Source organism: Carcharhinus amblyrhynchos, chromosome 1 (genome assembly GCF_965287045.1).
Source record: "Carcharhinus amblyrhynchos chromosome 1, sCarAmb.v2.hapA, whole genome shotgun sequence".
NCBI classification, from domain to species: Eukaryota; Metazoa; Chordata; class Chondrichthyes; order Carcharhiniformes; family Carcharhinidae; genus Carcharhinus; species Carcharhinus amblyrhynchos.
In genome coordinates, this window is record NC_137324.1 from 38,978,651 (window position 1) to 38,998,530 (window position 19,880).

The window sequence follows — 19,880 nt, forward strand, 5'->3', positions numbered from 1 at the left end:
TGGGGGTAGGGCCTAGGTGAGATTGTGGTCAGTGCTGACTCGATGGGCCAAATGGCCTCTTTCTGTTCTGTAGGGTTTCTATGATTCTGTGAGATTATTGCTGTTTATGACTCTTGGTTAAATTGTATCAAGTAGGAAATTTTGATTTATAATTATCTGGTTTTTTTTGCAAAAATAGTCAATAGTGGAAATTATATCTGAAAGTTTTTAAGGCTTGATCTCCCTGTGACCATTGATAAATTTAGCCTTGTTCAACTAATACTAAGAGGAGTCAGTTTACTATTCTGTACTAAGAAACTCTTTCACGAGTCATAAAGAGTTATTGAAATATTTTGTATGTACAGCTCCTTGAGACCTTTGCCTGTTCTTGACAGTTATGGAGTAACAATGAGTTAAAGAGCATCTAGACTTTGAAATCAATGTAATTCAGTAGCTTGCGATATTGTTGTTACTAACCTGACAGACCAACTTCTGCCCTTGTTTTCGGACAAAGTCTTACTATTTGCCAGCTCATCATCAGACCAGGAATCTAGTGTCCCGGTGCTGCTTTTCCACGTACTCCTTGATCTGAAATTAGATATTCCAGACCTATGGATTTTCACTAAACCTGAACCATCAGTAGCAGAAAGGGTTTCAGAGGAAATGTTTGTAAGGCTTTCAGCAGCAGGACCAATCGATGTTCTTGGCTTGACTTCCAGTTCAGTCTTGAAGCTGTGGGCCACTGGATCAATAGAATAATCACTGCACAGTTTGTCAAGGTCTGGCATGCTCAGCGCTCTCAGTTCCCGGAGCTTGGAGCGCAACAAAGAATTTGGTCGATGGTTGACAGATGATCTACTTTTGCTATTGTTAACTTTGCATGAAGTGAAATCCTGCTCATGAAACCTTTCACTGTTGGAATCACATTCACTGGTCTTTTTAAGTTCCTCAGCGTTGCTCGCAGAATGATTTGTTTCAGGGTTGAGAAAAGCCACGCTCGATGCGGGCTTTTCTAATCGCGGCGAGGGAAAGGCAACCTCGGCGCCTCCCTCGGTGTAAGAACTCAAGCTGCGTCTCAATGCACGCGAAGCATCAAAGTCTCGAACAGATGTAATATTGGATGTTGTTAAAGGTATCGCACTTCCCGATATTCGTCTTCCTATTGCTGGCTTGGTAGAAGAGATGGCATTGCAAGTAATAAAGGATGAGTCTAGAAACTGTGTGTCTATTTTCCTGATTACTGGCTTGTCAAAGCTAGCGAGGCTCTCAAAAGACTTAATTCTCTGTCTGACAGAAAACGAGCCGCTCTCTGGTGGACAATTCAGTTCATTAATAAAACTTCCTATGTTTGATTTGTCCTTGTCCCTTTGATAGAAGATGAAATCAGTGCTGGAGTGCTTTTCTTCACTCAAAGATTTTCTTAAGGTTCCAGCTGCCTCGATTTTTGGTTGAACATTATCTGAATCTTTAACAGTGGTGTGCAATTGTGATGCATCAAATGATTTTACCTCTCTTTCCAGCAGCAGTTTCTGTTTTTGAGAAGATTTCATTGCAAGGTTGGGTGGATACTTATCAAATTGAGTATCATCACTGTTTAACTCATCTGGTGTCTGCTCTAACCTCACAGGAGGTTTGGGGGCTATCTTTGGTTTTTGGGTATTATCTTGTGTTGCAGAAGATTTGGTCAACTTCTGGTCGAAAAACCCTGTAGGAGCAGCCACGTTGTTAACCTCTTTCCGATCCAGAGAAGGCGATGTTAGTTTTAATTCAATAAAGCTACGTCGGGTTGCTGTGCATTCCCGATCATCTTCGTGCAATAAAGTTGACGAGAGTACGGGAGAATCTTTCAACAGACTGGATCTGGAGGGTGGCAAAGATTCACCCAGTTGTCCTGCAAGTTTCTGCTCTGCTTTCTGTGCTTCTTGTGACAATTTCCCCCAGTTTGTATTGGCCACGTTAGTATTTGCACATTGTTCCAATTCTGCAGGAGAAGTGATAGGTGGTTTGGTACATCTTTCACTGGAGATTTGTGTGATATTTTCTTCACCTCTGGAATTTTCTGATGCCCCAAATGGTTTTTGAGAGTTTTTAATCCAGGCATCTTTGTGCATTTCTTTAGGTTCTTCCTCTTTGAGTCTGTGATCCAGTGTTATTTGTTGATCTGTCTCTTTTTGTTGTTTAGATTCCTCTTTCCATGCTTGTTTTTGCCTTCCATGGTTCAAATCTATTTGATCATTGACATTGGGAGTCTTTGTTTCACCTTTACCTTTCTGTGTTGTTTGAGTTCCAGTGTCTGCTGCCAAATGCATCGAAAGTTGCTCTCCCAAAGAATGTGCTGGAACTTTATTGAGCTCTTCCTCGTGCTTTGTTTCAGAATTATTTTTATCAGTATGTTTGTTTGCTTTTAAATTACACATTGATGCCGCCCGTTTGGTGAAGAGCTTTGACGATAGATGGTCACAAACCGGCGACTTTTCCGGACATTTCTGCAATGATTCAGATTTTTTGGATCCATCGGATTTTATGGCATTCTTCTCACTGGTTTCTGGTGGTGGTTTGTTTTTACTTTTGATGCTGAGCCCCTTTAGCTTTGGTACGGCAGGCAACTTATGGGTTTTATCCTGAAACTTAGACCGCATGCACATCTGAGCTGCTGCCCCACTTTCAGTTTGCCCTTTAAATTGTACAGAGGATTTCACACTTTGCACTGCACAGGTTTGCTTCCACTGATTTTGTTTTTGGGGCTGAGGACTAGAAGGTTTTATACTATCCAGCAAAGTCAGTCTTTCCTTTCTGATAGGAGTCGTTGATGAGGCTATATCCTGAGCGTCCAAGTTTGTAGCGGACAGGCTAGGCTTGGACACCGGACACTGGGATGGAGAGCTTGTTTTTGTAATTTCTGCTTGTTTAGTCTGCTTCACAGCATTTGCTGATGCAGAGAAATCATGGTCTTTTCTGTTCAATTCCAAACATGATCCTGACCAAAACCTTGGTGCAGCAAAGGTAGAATTGCCGTGATGCTCTAACTTGCCTCCAAATTCCCCGGCAACCTCCCCCACAAAATGGCCTCCGTCTGTCTCCTGGTTACGAAAGGTCATTACGTCTGTGCCTTCCACAGTAATCATTGGCAGATCCTCCTTGGAAGCAGGGTCAGATTTCAGATATTTCATTTGTGACTCATTTCTGTCTGTAGCAGTAAGAATATCTTCAGTTCTGGTCTGTTCAGAAGGACTATCCAGCACAGACTTTGGCAACAGGCTCTTTTTGGCAATCTCTATGCTATTCCTATCCAAAGTGGAAGGCAGTGAGGAAGAGATTAAACTATGTTCATTTTTAAAGCACAAAGAGGAGAAATTTGAACTTATCTTTTCATCTGCTGAAATTGTCTCTTTCCTTGTTTCTGGGGCAAGCCCAGCCATTGAGAAATCACTCTTCTGCTGAGCACCTTGGTTGAGATTTGTCGGAAGGTGCGCTACTTTCTGTGGTGCTGGAGATTGATCACAAGGCTGGTAGCAAATTTCAACCTCTTCGGTATCGGAATCTGCGCATGGAGTGAAACCGTTATCCCCAGGCAAAACCAGTGCCACTTTAGTGCAAGGTAATTGAGGGCTATCTAAAGATTCAGTCTCTGAATCTGTGTCCACTGCAGCAGCATACATGGATTGTTCCTTACTTTTCTCCTTGATGTCTGTTAAACTCAATGATTTTTCCTCTTCTTTGGTGCTTAAGTTTCTGGAGTAGTTGGTCAGGCATGTTTTGTTCACTGAAAATACTTTGCCCGTATTGACTGAATTCAGAACAGAGTAGTCAAGAACTTCCTGTTTGATGTCTGGTGAGGGACCACCATTATTACTTATACCACTTGTGTTGTTGGTAGCCTTTATGGAATGAGCAGCAATATCAACTTGGTGCCTTTCCGATTTCAGAGACAAAGTATTTGGACTTTCTTCCTCAGCAGAATTTAGCTGATTGATGACATCGTCAATGTCCGTCACAGGAATGTCAGATTTGTTACTCTGCAGTGAGGTACTGTGGGAATTCTGTGAAGCTACATTGTTCTTGGCCAGAGTGTCTCCAGTAGGTTTTCCCTGGGGCTGCACGTCCATGCCTGCTCTTCTGTTCTGCAGTAAGTCTTCAGTCGTTTCCCCACTGCTTCCGTTGATGATTACATTTGTCTCAGATTCCAGCAAATTCAGATCGGTCAAAGATGATGAGATGATGCTTGACAACCTGTCCACAGCTGTGGAAAACAACATGTGTTAGAGAATGCAGTCATGTTTTAAATCTCCATAACATAGAATCATATTTAAACCCATCTGCCGCATTCAGCGCCGGAATCGGGGGACGACCTGAGGCTCAGTCTGAACTAGATTTGCCCTTCCCACAATTTGAACAGCAGGAGGAAAGTTACACAATTGGCAGAGACACATTTTCTGTGCTCCTACCTGAAATTACAACCTTTATAAATACTTTGACAAGGTAGCTTAACAAAGAATCATTAAAGGTATAAGGGGCGGCACGGTAGCACAGTGGTTAGCACTGCAGTCTCTCAGCGCCAGGGACTCGGGTTCATTTCCCGGTTTGAGTCACTGTGCGGAGTTTGTGTGTTCTTCCTGTGCCTGTGTGGGTTTCCTCCCATAGTCTGAAAGATGTGCTGGTTAGATGCATTAATCCCAACAGACACCAGAATGTGGCAACAAGAGGAATTTCACAGTAACTTCATTGCAGTGTTAATGTAAGCCTTGCTTGTGACTGATAAGTAAGTTTTAAGTTGGATTGCTCCCGTCTTTGGGCACAGTGGTCACCATTTGCAACAAACCCATTGTCCAGACCTGTTCATGCTGCCTAATTATTTGTAGGGTTCGCTGAATGCATCCCACGCTCCTGGCTGGCTCAATGTTTAATGGGGCGTGTGTGTCTAACATGTGTTTCATCATGCCAACGCCACTTAAAGGGGAAAAGTTACTGTTGAACGCCTGCAGTGCCAGTAGCTGTAAGGAGAGGGGCACCAAATGAAACAACAGGCAAGAAAGAATGTTTCAAGGTTTTCTGATGTGTCACTATGGTCTTAGTCCAGGAGGCTGGCAGGAGGAGAGAGGTGCAGGAGCTCGGGAGACCCTCTGAGAAGGAAATGGGAATGGGTGGTTATGAAGGTCAATTTCTAAAGCTTGACCCTGACAGCTGCTCCAGAAAAAGTCACTGACCTCACATGGATGATAAAGGTCAATAGATGCATCAAATGATGGGGGGCGATTCTCAAAAGTCTGAATTAGTGGGAAAACTGTTCCAAATCCCAATTGTTTTGTCAGTTCAGCTTCTCACCTGAATCTTATTAAAAGCCCAGGGGGACGGGGCCTATTTGCACTGGAGCTTCACAGTTCTGGAACACTGCGTGTGCACAGTGGCCCCGGTCTGTCAGTCTCCCTGTTTGCTGGCCACGCGTTTCCAGTGTGTGCTCAAATCCTGGTTCGAGGCCAGTGACGTGCATCTCCCATGGCGACCTGACAGAAAAGTTGCGGGTCACGATGGCAGAATCGTGGCCGACATTTCCGACACATTGCGCCACCAAATCCTCACATTGTTCAACACACCCCATCATTCACCAGCTATCAGGATTCAGGTCCAATATTCAGATGCTCCATCTCACCATCACACACCCAACAATGATGCCAGCCTCACACCCATCTCTCAAAGGGCAACAAGTGCACCACACCTCCAATGAGAAAACACTGTGATTTGATCGGACAGTCACACCCACCAGCCCAGATATCAGCACTGTGTGAACTTTAGAGAGCAGTACAGGATCAGGATCTGCAAAGGATGAGTCACTGGGTGTGAGTGGGGAAAGGACAGTATATGTGCTGGCTCTCCAGAGGGCAAGATCACTGACACTTGGATGTGGTCATTGATAGGTTAGCATGTGAATGTTGATGACCACATGCATTCAGATGCTTGGTGCATTTGCATACCTCCCATGCAGCTTCCTGTCATAGTCCAAGAACATGGAGGAGTCTGGCTTTATGTGACAAAGGGTATTGGGCAGAATGTGAAGCCCATCCTTTCTACTGTGGAAGTGGTGGAAAACTCCACAACAGTACTTACAGACCCATCTATGATACAGCTACTGATCAGCTTCCACTGCAAACAAGCAGAAATCACCAAGGTCTTCGTGCTACAGCGAAGCTCAGACTGAGATCACATAATTCACACATGCTACCACGCAGGCTCTCTAAACATGGTGCTCCAATCTCAGTGCAGCCAGGCTGTGCCAAGATGTTGAGGCCCTGCCTCTCTACATCACAGTGTGAAACATGCCCAGATGCTTTTTTTGTGACAGAGTGTGGTGAGGTCCGGAGAGAAATTTGGCCTGTTCCTCTGGAGCAGAACACGGTTTTTCTTGCTGGAACCAACACTCTGCCATGTCTTGGTGAGATTTTGCCCAGTAATTCCCTGCCACACGGGGAATGATAGAGATGGAGACTTGACTGGAGGAAGAAGGAAGATGGAAAGTCATGTGCCTGCTCTTTCTGCTTTATTTGGAGGAGGGAGGATAACTAAGTCCTATTTCCCAGTGTACAGGATCTCTGTCACAGGACATCATGGTGGCACTGCTGCCTCACAAGCCAGGGACCTGGGTTCGATTCCCAGCTTGGGTCACTGTCCATGTGGAGTTTGCGCTTTCTCCCAGTGTCTGCGTGGGTTTCCTTCGGGTGCTCCAGTTTTCTCCTACTGTTTGAAAGACGTGCTGGTTAGGTATATTGGCCGTGCTAAATTCTCCCTCAGTGTGCTTGAACAGGCGCCAGAGTGCGACGACTAGGGAATTTTCACAGTAACTTCATTGCAGTGTGAATGTAAGCCTACTTGTGGCTAATAAATAAATAAATAAACAAACTTTTTAAATGGTGAACTGAGAAATATGTTACCTGCTTCGGCCTGAAAGGGCCTGGTTCTGAAGAGGTTGCGGGCAACAGTAACCTTGACCACCAAAGGCAGTACTGCCCTCATCAGGATCTGCAGTTCTAGGTCCTGAAGGAGGTGGCATGGTTCAGTTACCACTACTTTGCTGAATTTGTGGCTCCCCTGACTGAGCGGGATGTAATGTTATATCTTCTGAGAGGTTTTATATCATAATTATGCTTTGGACTGATCCCTCTAATTTGAGGTAAAATGGAGTAGTGAAGAGAGTTATATGATTTGCCCTGCAACATGCTTGTATGTCCTGGTTACCAGGGCCCAGGCTGAGACTGAGTGAGATCCAGTGCAAAACGTTCACACCTGAAAACAAAGGCTAACAGTGGACTTTCCATCTGAGTCTTTGGACAGAAAAGGAGTGAGAGAGAGAAAAAAGAGCAAGAAGGAGAGAAGCCTTACACAGACAAAAGGCTACAGCTGGCATTGCCTGCAGAGAAGACATAGGTTATTGATCATCTGCAAACTACCTGGCAGAATGTGGGAAGGAGGTCAGTCTCTGGTCGGACAGCCCCATCCTATGGTAGTCTAAAGCCTTTGGAAGATTTGCCCTGGTGAGGCCAAAAGAGGAAATCACCAGGGTGGGCTTAGTTTTTGGTTGTTGTTTTGGGAATTCTCCAAAACTGAGGAAAGAGCCTTTCGATAGTTTCTCAATATTATGAGTCTTCACAATGGGGAGATATGAAACCACTGGAAGTTAAGAGAAACTAAGGAATATTTCCTATGAAGACTATAATCCTGTGAAGGTTATCCATCATTTGGAGATATTACGTTTCATTCCCTCATCTAAATAATTAATATATACAATGAATAGCTGGGGTCCCAGCATCCATTTCCTTGTCGTGTTGCAAACTAACAGAGACTCCAACTATAGACCCCGAACTCTGGCAGACTCCCGTGCACAGGGTAAGAAACTCCTGTAAATTCCCTGCCAAGATGCAGTCCCTTGAGATTTCTATAAGTCACCAAAACTCAATGAAGTGCCTCTACAAACTTTGCAAAGGGAAAAATCAGTTGCAAATTGGCTGGCTTGCCCTTTAGATAACCTCTCGAACTGTTAATTGCATATTCAGTTGGATGATTAGCAGTCAGCATTACTTGACAAGTTGGCAGAACCTCAACCCATCAGCCCGAGAGGCTGCTTGATGTCACAATCTGCCCAATATGAAAAGTTCTGCACCAACATCTGGTAATAAAGAGAGTGTTTACTTAATGTAGCACTTTTCCCAGTCACAGAACACGCTGAATATTTCATGGTCAATGAAATGCTTCTTGTAGTGTAGTCAGTGTTAGAATGTAGGAAAACAAAACAACCAACGTATGCACAACATGGTCCCACAAACTGCAATGAGATAAACAACAACATAATGTATTTTAATGAAATTGTTTGAGAGGTGGGGCTGGATACCAGTGGCACTCCCCTGCTCATCTTTCAATGGTACTGGTGATTTATTATGTATATCTGAGAGAGTAAACATCTCAATCTTTCACAGGGCAGCACTCCCTCAGTACTGAAGTGTCATCCTGGATTATGTCAAATAAGTCTCTGGAGTAGAACTTGAATCTTCTGACCCAGAGATGGCATGCTATTATCACAGAGCCATGGCTAACTACTCATACATCAGTCCTCCAATTCTCTTCTCTGCGGGGAGTGCTTGATTTTTCCTACAGCAAGTGTTAAGAATAGCTGCAGAAAGTAGTCAAAATGTGAACCTCTGTGAAAGCACTCAATTTACAGCACAGTCGGTAGGTTCCATTGGTTTACACTGTAACTCGGTTCACAAAACGCTTAAATAAGTAACTTAATAGCTTAACTTGGAATGACTACTATCCCTTTAAAGGGTTTTTTTAATCCTTGCCTCATGAATGCAAATTTACACTATCCAGCCATGTGAGTATATGAGTCTAGATCCATGTTCTCTGTCAATATACTCTTTAATAGGATTCCACGTATAGCATAAGAACAGCCATGATTAATTTTCTCTTCATCCCTTGTCACGATGGCGTGACTTGTACACGAATGAATCGGCCTTTTGGCTAAGATCAAGCATCAGATCAAGTCAAAGATGGGGCGCAATGACTTTTTTTGTTAGCTTGAATCTTGTATGTCTCCCTTATGGGAACATGAATTGAATTCAATTTAAATTAGATTTTTGGAGCAAGCAAGAAGGATTTGGGTCTGCCTGGTCCACTCTGCACATTGGCTTTGTAACTTTAAGAATGGAGTAAAAAATATTTAAGAATTAAAAGAAGCCATCAGTCTGTAATTTCACTGGCTGATCAAACAGATTGAACTTTTTGAAAAGGACTTCCTTCAAAAAAGGAGAAATACTGACTTAGGATGGCTGCCATAAATCACCTGATATCTGATGTTGCAGTTTGGCCAGTTTTCTGGAAAGTCCCAATGTGAATTATAATTCATACATGTTATGACATTCTTCTCTAGAATTTCATACCAGCTGATGTCAAGAATTGCTTCAAAATAACTTGCTGAAATTCTATAAGGCTACCCCTCAAACAGAGATAGAAAGTCTACTAGAACAACAGCGAAATATAGAAATGTGTTTTTCCTACATCATCATGATGGTATTGGATATTCAGGAGTTAAAGTTGGGACATTGCAGGATCTCATCATCCTGGCCAGCTCAACAAATACCATCTGAAATAATTCCAGGGAGCGAGGTCATGTGACTGGAGCAACCCTTTAACCTCTTTAATATCGTATACAAGCTGCTAAATAGTCTGGAAAAACCTCTCCATTGGCAGTGTAATTCTCTTCCTTCTCTTTGCCTTCAAAACAAGGCACTACCTTTATTAAAGTTAAAAATCCAGTACAGCTTTAAAGAACTTTTCATCAAAAGCAGCCTCAGGTGCAAATATCATCAACTTTTTAAGGAGAAGACAGATTGCATACTAAAAGGGAATTGTTGAGTTACCTGATCTTTTCAAAGTCTATTCCATTAAGCACGATGGTAGCATCACACAACACATTGGAGGGTATCCTCAATGTGAAACGAGGACTTTGTCTCCACAAGACAGTGCGACATTCTCTTAACATACACATTGGGGAGAATTTTTATTGACCTCCTGTTAGATTTTTTTTGGGGGAGCAGGGTCAATTAAAATATGACAGATGGTCAGTCATATGATGGGTGGTCACTCCTACCTATACTGTCATGGAAAGACGTATCTGCGGCAGGCAGGTTGATGAGGATGAGGTCAAGTATGTTTTTCCCTTTCGTTGGTTCCCTCACCAGCCACTGCAGACCCAGTCTAGCAGCTATATCCTTGAGGACTGGCCAACTCTGTCTGTGGTGATGCAACTGAGCGAGCCAGTCTTGGTGATGGACAATGAAATCCCACACCCAGAGTACATTATGCACCCTTGCCCCTCGAAGTGATGTTCAACATGGAGGAGTGCTGAGGGGAACAGTACGTGATAATCAGCAGGAGGTTCCCTTGCCTATGTTTGACCTGATGCCATGAGACTTCATTTGTGCAATCAGAATTTCAGAATACATCTAATTCTTACATGAAACAGATAAGTCCCCACTAAACAGCCACGATTTAACGCTGCTCTCATACAACCCACCATTACAGGCAGCCTGATGAATAAACAGGAAATATGGCTGGCACAAATCCCACTCTGAAAATGTTTTGTTATATGGCCTTTTTAATGAGTACAACTAGCTCAGTACCTTTAATTTGCATAGCATGAATAGGCACCTGATTTCCAGACACATCAGCTGCTAAACCGTGTTATACCGAACCGGCACGATGACACCGGGAACGTGATCCCTTTGTGCCTAATAATGTGTTGACGCATGCGCGTTTCACTCCTATTTTTGGAGAGTACTGTTCAGGTCACTGTCTTTTCCCATGTATTGACTGGGTTTAATCAGATCATCTAACAACATTAGATAGAACTGAAGAATGTAGATTGGGACAGATATTTGAGGGTAAATCAACATCTGGCATGTGGGAGGCTTTCAAGTGTAAGTTGATAGGAATTCAGGACCAGTACATTCCTGTAAGGTTGAAGGATAAGTATCTCCCATTTTCTATTCCTTTTAGCTTTAATAAAGGGTCATCTGGACTCGAAACGTCAGTTCTTTTCTCTCCTTACAGATACTGTCAGACCTGCTGAGATTTTCCAGCATTTTCTCTTTGGTTTCAGATTCCAGCATCCACAGTAATTTGCTTTAATGAAGAATAAGTGTGGCAAGTTTCGGGAATCTTGGATAATGAGAGAATATGGTGAGCCTAGTCAAAGAGAAAAAGCATTTGTCAAGGGTTGGAGGCTGGGAACACATGAAATAAGTGTGGAATACAAGAGAAGTAGAAAGAAATTTAAGCAAGGAGTAAGGAGGGTTAAAAGAGGTCACATTCCCTTTTCCTGGTGTCTGTCCTCCTCAGCAGTGCTCAGCCTTTCCCAGTGTTTCCTGCTGGATGACTGCTAGTCGGTCAGCCTGTGTAATATTGGTTAATGACGTGATGAGTGGGAGCAGGAATGCACCCCAAAGGTAAAATTCAGCCCAAAGTTATTTCTATTACGTGTAATCATAGAATCCTACAGTGCAGAATGAGGCCATTTGGCCCATTGAGTCTGCACCGATCACAATCTCACCCAAGCCCGATCCCCATATCCCCATGCATTTACCTTAACTAGTCCCCCTGACACTAAGTGGCTATTTAGCATGGCCAATCCACCTAATCCGCACATCTGGACTGTGGGAGGAAACCTGAGCACCCAGAGGAAACCCACTCAGACACAGGGAGAATGCGCAAGCTCCAGACAGGCAGTGCCCCAAGTCGGGAATCGAACCCGGGACGCTGGTGCTGTGAGGCAGCAGTGCCAGAGGATACAGTTAGATGGTGAACATTTAATACAAGATTGTACCAGAATGCATGATGTGCCTGCTTCAAGTTGGCATTGCTTGCACAATCACTTTCAGGAAGGTAGCAGTCCTTGTGATTTTTCACAATCACAAACCACAAAACCCAAACACCCTAGACATTCTATCTTCCACCTTTTTCCGTCAGGAAAAAGATACAGAAATCTGAGATCAAGTATCAACCAACTCAAAAACTTCTTCCCTGTTGCCATCAGACTTTTGAATGGACCTACCTAACATTAAGTTGATCATTTTCTACACCCTAGCTATAACTGTAACATTGCATTCTGCACCCTCTCCTTTCCTTCTCCCCCTGTGTATTCTATGCACGGTATACTTTGTCTGTATAGCACGCAAGAAACAATACTTTTCACTGTACACCAATACATTGGATAGTAATGAATCCAATCAAAATCAAATCAGATCAAATTAAAAAACCCAACTTTTCGCTTACCTGATACTGGTTTTCGTACTTCGAGTGTGATAGAGGGTGGGAGGTCGTACATAAAGTTGCAGGTCTCTTGGTAAGACATGTTGAAGATTGGTGAGCTATTAATCAGGATAATTTCATCTCCAGGACCAAGCTTTCCCTTAGATTCCTAGAAAAGGTAATGCCACGTTTATGTGTAACTGAAATGTATTGAATCAACGGACAAAGTGTAAAGTCTACATTGTCAATAGTTAGACAGATTCCAGAAACTGAAACATAAAGTTCAAAGTACATTGTTAGTCACTTGGCTCAAGACAAATGAATGATCTGGTTCAGATTTTGAGGCATGCGTATCGTTGGCTACAAATAAAATGTTTCTTCTGCAACAGCAAATATCAAATTTAAATTCTGGAAATGTAAGTTCTCCTTGTGGGTCAGCAAGTAAATATTATTTGATGGAACAAAGAACAGTAAAATTACAGCACAGGAACAAGCCCTCCAAGCCTGCACTGACCATGCTGCCCACTGAACTAAAACCCCCTATGCTTCTGGGGCCCATATCCCTCTATTCCCATCCTATTCATGTATTTGTCAAAACACCCCTTAAAAGTCACTATCGTATCTGCTTCCTCTACCTTTCCCGGCAACGAGTTCCAGGCATCCACTACCTTTTGTGTAAAAAACTTGCCTCGTACATTTCCTTTAAACCTTGCCCCTCACACCTTAAACCTAGTAAAAGAAGTACGATGCACGGCTGAAGCGCACAGAATGTCCCAGGTTTGAATCCCAGATGAGTCACCTGATTTCAGCCAAGGAGTGGGAAGTAAAATTGGTTTTTATGGGCAGAATTTTGCGGCCGAGCTCACCCCAAAGCCAGACAATCCCACCTGAGGTGAACGGACCTTTCCACGGTCCGTTCCTTGCCTGCTATGATTCCCGTGGTGGACAGAACAGGAATATTTGTCCCATGTCTCTGGTTAATTGTTGGGAGTGGGGCGGGGGTGTGGGAAACAGCTAGATTTCTCTAATTGACCTCTAGTGAACTCCACTAGTAAAGGTTGGATATTAGAGAAGCAGAGAAGAGGGTTCAGCTGTGATGTTCCCTCAGTTAGAACATAAGAACATAATAGAACATAAGAAATAGGAGCAGGAGTAGGCCATCTAGCCCTTCGAGCCTGCCCCGCCATTCAATAAGATCATGGCTGATCTGTCGTGACTCAGTTCCACCTTCCCGCCCTCTCCCCATAACCCTTAATCCCCTCTCTTATCAAAAACCCATCAACCCGCGTCTTAAAAATATTTAGCGAGGCAGCCTCCACCACTTCAACGGGCAGAGAATTCCAGAGATTCACCACCCTTTGAGTGAAGAAGTTCCTCCTCAACTCCGTTCTAAACCGCCCCCCCTTTATCTTGAGGCTGTGCCCCCTAGTCCTACTGTCTTTTTTGAACAGGAAGAGTCTCTCCACCTCTATCCTATCCATCCCATTCATCATCTTATACGTCTCAATGAGATCTCCCCTCATTCTAAACTCCAACGAGTACAAGCCTAGTTTATTCAGCCTCTCCTCATAGCTCAACCCCCTCAACTCCGGTATCAGCCTAGTAAACCTCCTCTGCACTCCCTCCAAGGCCAAAATATCTTTGCGCAGGTGCGGCGCCCAAAACTGCACACAATACTCCAGCTGCGGCCTCACCAATGCCCTATACAGCTGCAGCAAGACCTCCCTACTTTTATATTCAATCCCCCTCGCTATGAAGGCCAGCATCCCATTCGCCTTCCTGACCACCTGCTGCACCTGCAAGCTGGGTTTTTGCGACTCATGCACAAGGACCTCGAGGTCCCTCTGCACCGTCGCCTGCTGCAGTTTTTCGCCACGTAAGTAATAGTCCTTCCTACCATTATTCCTACCAAAGTGGACCACCTCACACTTGCCAACATTAAATTCCATTTGCCATTTCCTGGCCTATTCGCCCAGCCTATCTAGATCCTTCTGCAGACTCTCCACACCCTCCGCACAATTTGCCGTTCCCCCAATCTTGGTGTCATCAGCAAATTTCGACACCCTACACTCGGTTCCCTCCTCCAGATCATCTATATAAATGGTGAATAGCTGAGGCCCCAGCACCGACCCCTGGGGTACTCCACTAGTCACCATCCGCCAATCCGAATAGCACCCGTTGACCCCCACTCTCTGCCTCCTATTTGACAACCAATCCTCTATCCACGCTAACACCCTACCCCCAACTCCATGTCCCTCGACCTTCTGCAATAACCTCTTGTGAGGTACTTTGTCAAACGCCTTCTGAGAATCCAGAAAGACCACATCCACCGGCTCTCCTCTATCCACCGCCCTAGACACATCCTCATGGAACTCCAGTAAATTTGTCAGACACGACTTCCCTTTAATGAAACCATGCTGCGTCTGCTCTATCAAGCAATTCCCTTCAAGATGCCTCGCAATTTCCTCCTTAATGACGGATTCTAACATTTTACCTACCACAGACGTTAAACTAACCGGCCTATAATTCCCCGCCTTTTGCCTGGCACCCTTCTTAAACAACGGCGTAACATTAGCTGTTTTCCAATCTTCCGGCACTTCCTCGGAATCCAGCGACGTCTGGAAAATAACCACCAAGGCATCCACTATCACCTCCGCCATGTCTTTCAGAACCCTCGGATGCATTCCATCCGGTCCTGGGGACTTGTCCACAATCAGCCCCTCCAGTCTGTCGAGCACCACCTCTCTAGTAACAGTAATGTCATTAAGACCCTCCAGTCCTACCACCTTTCCATCACTAACACCCGGCAAATTATTCACGTCCTCCTCCGTGAAGACAGGAACAAAAAAGTTATTCAATACCTGAGCCATATCCCCATCCCCTACCACTAGGTCCCCTTTCTCATCCTCTAAAGGACCAACGTTCACCCTAGCCAGCCTCTTCCTTTTTATATATTTATAAAAACTCTTGCTATCCTTTTTTAACTTGCCAATAACAGTTAACAGTTAACAGTTAACTTGCCAATATACCCTATACCCTATATAAAGGAAGGTCATTCGAGTCAGGGTTACCCATGTGTGTGCAAACATAGCCCAGTGAGGAGTCCTTAATGTGCCACTTCAGTGTCCCAGTTGGGCTGTGGAGCAGGAGAGCCGTTCACCACTTTCCCCATATGCCATGGCGGACAGAAGGCAATGAGCACTCCATGTCTGCCTTCAGTCGCTATTTTATCCCCACCTCATAGCCCATCTCTTCAGTGCTGGTGAATGTTACTGACTGACAGCTCCCAGCTTACATTGCTCTTAGAAGAGGCAACACTGTGGCACAATGGTTAGCACTGTTGCCTCGCAGAACCAGGGACCCGGGTTCGATTCCTGGCTTAGGTCACTGTCTGTGTGGAGTCCAAACGTTCTCCCTGTATCTGCATGTGTTTCCTCCGTGCGCTCCGGTTTTCTCCCACAGTCCAAAAGACGTGCTGGTTAGGTGCAGTGGCCATGCTAAATTCTCCCTCAGTGTATCTGAACAAGCACTGGAGTGTGGCGACTAGGGGATTTTCACAATATGATAAAAGCAAAATACTGTGGATGCTGGAATTTGAAACAAAAACATAAAATTCTGGAAAACCTCAGCAGGTCTGACAGCATTTATGGAGAGAGAATAGAGTCAACATTTGAAGCCTGGATGACCCTTCATCAGAGCCAAAAGAAGGGTCACCCGGACTCAAAACGTTGGCTCTATTCTCTCTCCACAGATGCAGTCAGACCTGCTGAGATTTTCCAGCATTTTTTTCTGTTTTTGATTTTCACAGTAACTACATTGCAATGTTAATGTAAATCAATGTGTGACACCAAAAAATAAGCTTAAATTTAAAATCAGTCTGTAGAAAGGTCAATGGATGAAATATAAGCACAACATGAAATTATGAACATTGAACCAATAAACACCACCTATTCTGTCAATATAGTCCTTCAATCACATTCTTTGCATTGCTCTTCACATGAAGTTTATTTATTAGTATCAAATATAGGCTTACATTCACACTCTAATGAAGTTACTGTGAAAATACCCTTGTTGCTACTCTCTGGCGCCTGTTTGGGTCAACACCCCTAACCCGCACGTCTTTCAGACTGTGGGAGGAAACTGGAGCATCTGGAGGAAACCCACACAGATGCGGGGAGAATGTGCAAACTCCACTCAGACAGTGACCCAAGCTGGAAATTGAACCCAGGTCCCTGGCGCGGTGGGGTAGCACTGTGCCACCATGCTGCCCTTCTATGCCAGAGGGGAGTCTAAATGAATTAAGGCGACAAAGCCATATTTGCACCATCTGTTTGTAACTTAAATTTGCATAGTTTACTCATACGGAAAGTTTAACTGTTATTTCCTGTTAATCTACTTGAACAAGATAAACCATGGATCAGAAAACTGAACTTTAAAACTTACTCTCTCGGCAGCTCCACCTGGTTGTAAACCTGTTATCAGAACTCTCAGCGGAGAAGACTTGATTTCCAAATCCAGTCCAAATGATTCTGATTCCTTCCGTGAAAGATGTACAGTCTCTGTAGAGTACACTCCTGCGCTGTCTATGCTTTCAGCCTTTTTGCTATGAGGCAGCGGCCTTGCAACAGGCTTACTGGAGTGTAAATGCTGCTCATCATTCTTCTGCTTCAGGAGGTTTGGTGGGCACTCAATGCTCATCATGCTTTTTACTCTGGTGACTGCTTTATGTTCAAGTTTGGGTGATCGCTTGGTCTCCACCTGACCCTCCTTGATACCTAGGTTGCTGTGATTAGTTTCAGTCGAGCTGGAAGATTCAAAGAATTTAAGTGGCATGAAGGGCGAGTCAACCATTTGCTCCATTGAGCTGTCCTCAGACTCCAGTGAGCTGCCGTACAGAGTGGCTCCATCACTGCTGATATTTCTGAGCAACTCACCATCTTGGCTTTCATCATCCACTTCGACAGAAGACGTGGCTATAATAATCCCTGAATCTTCCTCGGGTATCTTGTGTACAGTGTCCCTCTGAGGCCGTTTGAGTCGAACATTATCCTGGGGCTTCACAGAGTCATCATCGTCACTAATGTCATCATAGCAAATGACTCTCCTCTGGCGTAGAAGAGGACTGCGGATTGATTTGGGACTCTCTCGGCTGGACTGCCGAACAATATCCACGTGCCTGTTGATGGGTACGATAGGCTTTCCGTTGCTCAGTGAGACCGAGGATACTTCTGGCTTAGATACTCCAATTTCTTTAGGAACTAAAAACACACAAGTCATTTTATTTTTGTTATATTCTTTGTGAAGCGCCCACCAAGAAGAAAAGTGAAGAAAAAACATGAATGAAATCACACACGAAACTGCCAGAGGAAGGCCCTGGTTCCAATCCCAACTACCAGCTTCTTAGGACAACTCCAGGGGTATATTGACAGAAGGTTGCTTTAGTATAATGGGCAGGCTAAGCGTTTGAGTGTGCTGGTCTTCATCTATCCCCAAATGAAGTCCCATAAATATTGGGCCAACATTACAGAGCAACTTCATTCCTACTGATGGAAGAGTTAAGTACCAGGGCACACCAATTTAAGATGAACAGAACAAGAAAGAAAGTAAGTCAACAACAGTGTGGTTATGATCTAGAATGCACTCCCTGAATGTGTGGTGAAGGAAGAGGCATTCTTGTTTTTTAAAAAAGGATTAAAAAATTTCCTAAAGGGAAGAATTTGCAGAGCTACATGGAGAAGACAGGGAGTGGGACTAGCTGTGTTGTTGTGGCAGAGAGCTGGCATGGGCATAATGGACCAAATGGCCTCCTTCTGCACTGCAACCATTCTATGATTAAATTAGAAGATGCAGTAATGGCACGAGTATGTTAAATGTTCATTCACCAATGTCTCTCATGGTAATTGTGAGGCTAATATTTTTCATACTCATGAGATATACAATAGATATAGAATGTCACTTTGAAAATCAATCCTCATTGTCTGATTCCATTGTAGAACCATCAAGAAACAAAACAAGTTGGTACGAGTCAAACCTGGAGTCAGAGGGGGAATTACACCATCATCCAAGGAGTTACTTATGTTCTTCTGTCGCAAGTGTTCTTCCTCACTGGAAGCTGTGGCTGTTGTATCCGAGAGTGACGAATGGCTGGGAATATTGTGTGAAAAGTACTGGGAGAGTTCCGTTTCTGAACTCAGTGACCCTTGCTGAAAGAAGAGTAGAATTGGATAAAATTTTACAGGATTGAAACAGGCCATTCAGCCCAACAGGTCTCTGCTGGTGCTTACACTCCACACTAGCCTCATCTCACCTTATTTCATCTCATCCCATCAATAGATAGCAGTTTAATTCTGACAATGCTCATTAAATTTAGGACAAAGTTTTACAAGTCCAGATCATGACTTACGAAGAGTAATTAAATTATCAGAGCCAGTGCCGGATCTTCACTGCTGGGAAAAGCACTTGGTGCATTTGATGTTTTTGACAGTTTTTAATAAAAACATAAGAAACATGGAAAATGGGAGCAAGGGTAGGCCATTTGCCCTTTGAGCCTGCTCTGCTATTCATTAAGATCATGGCTGATCACCCAACTCAATAGTCTGAGCCCACCTTCCCCTCCCCATATCCTTTGATTCCCTTCACCCCAAAACAAAATCTAACTATTTCTTGAAAACGCACAATGTTCTGATCTCAACTGCTTCCTGTGATAGCGAATTCCACAGGGTCACCACTCTCTGGGTGAAGAAATATTTCCTCATCTCAAACTGAAAATATTTTTCCCTTATCCTTAGACAATGACCCCTGGTTCTGGACACCCCCACCAGGAATATCCTTCTTGTATCTACCCTGGTTCTGTTAGAATTTTATAGATTTCTATGAGATTTCCTAATATTCTTCTAAATTCCAGCAAATATAACCTTAACTGATTCAATCTGTCCTCATACATCAGTCCCTCCATCCCAGGAATCAGCCTACTAAACCTTTGCTGCTCTCCTTCTGTAACAAAAATGTCCATCTTCAGATAAGGAGACCAAAACACACTAAGGCCCTTTGTAATTGGAGCAAGACATCCCTGCCCTGTACTTGAATCCTCTCGCTATAAAGGCCAACATACCATTTGCCTTTTTTACTGCCTACTGCATCTGCATGCTGACCTTCAGCAACTGGTGTACGGAGACACCCAGGTCTTGTTGCACATTCCCTTCTCTCAATCTGTAGCCATTCAGATAATAAGCTGATCCAGTTTTTGCTACCAAAGTTGATAACCTCGTATTTATCCACATTTTACTGCATCTGCTACTCATTCACTCAGCTTGTCCAAATCACATTGAAGCATCTCTGCGTCCTCCTCAGAGCTCACCCTCTCAGCAAACTTTGTGTCATTTGTGAAGTTGGAGATATTACATTTAGTTCCCTCATCTAAATCATTAATATATCAGTGAATAGCTGGGATCCCAGCACCAATCCCTATGGTATCCCACGAGTCACTAGATGGGATTTTGAATCCGCACTTTCCATGCGCAAGATCATTGTAGGACACTCAAAATCTGGCAAAAACCGGAAATCGGTGCGATCACAATCTCTGACTTTTCCCACCCTCTTTTCAGTGG

General features: G+C 43.9%; 1 protein-coding gene across 6 annotated transcripts in view; it reads right to left on the bottom strand.

The window, feature by feature from the left end:
- Nucleotides 1-19,880, bottom strand: part of pdzd2 (PDZ domain containing 2) — a 456,346-nt gene that overhangs the window by 28,156 nt on the left and 408,310 nt on the right. For all 6 annotated transcript variants that reach the window (XM_080212162.1, XM_080211984.1, XM_080212076.1 and 3 more), the window contains 4 exons: nucleotides 18,305-18,476; nucleotides 16,717-17,531; nucleotides 12,298-12,442; nucleotides 457-4,219 (listed from right to left, as the gene is read on the bottom strand). In XM_080212162.1, coding sequence (XP_080068288.1) covers nucleotides 457-4,219; nucleotides 12,298-12,442; nucleotides 16,717-17,531; nucleotides 18,305-18,476 — 4,895 coding nt within the window. The remainder of the gene's footprint in view (nucleotides 1-456; nucleotides 4,220-12,297; nucleotides 12,443-16,716; nucleotides 17,532-18,304; nucleotides 18,477-19,880) is intronic.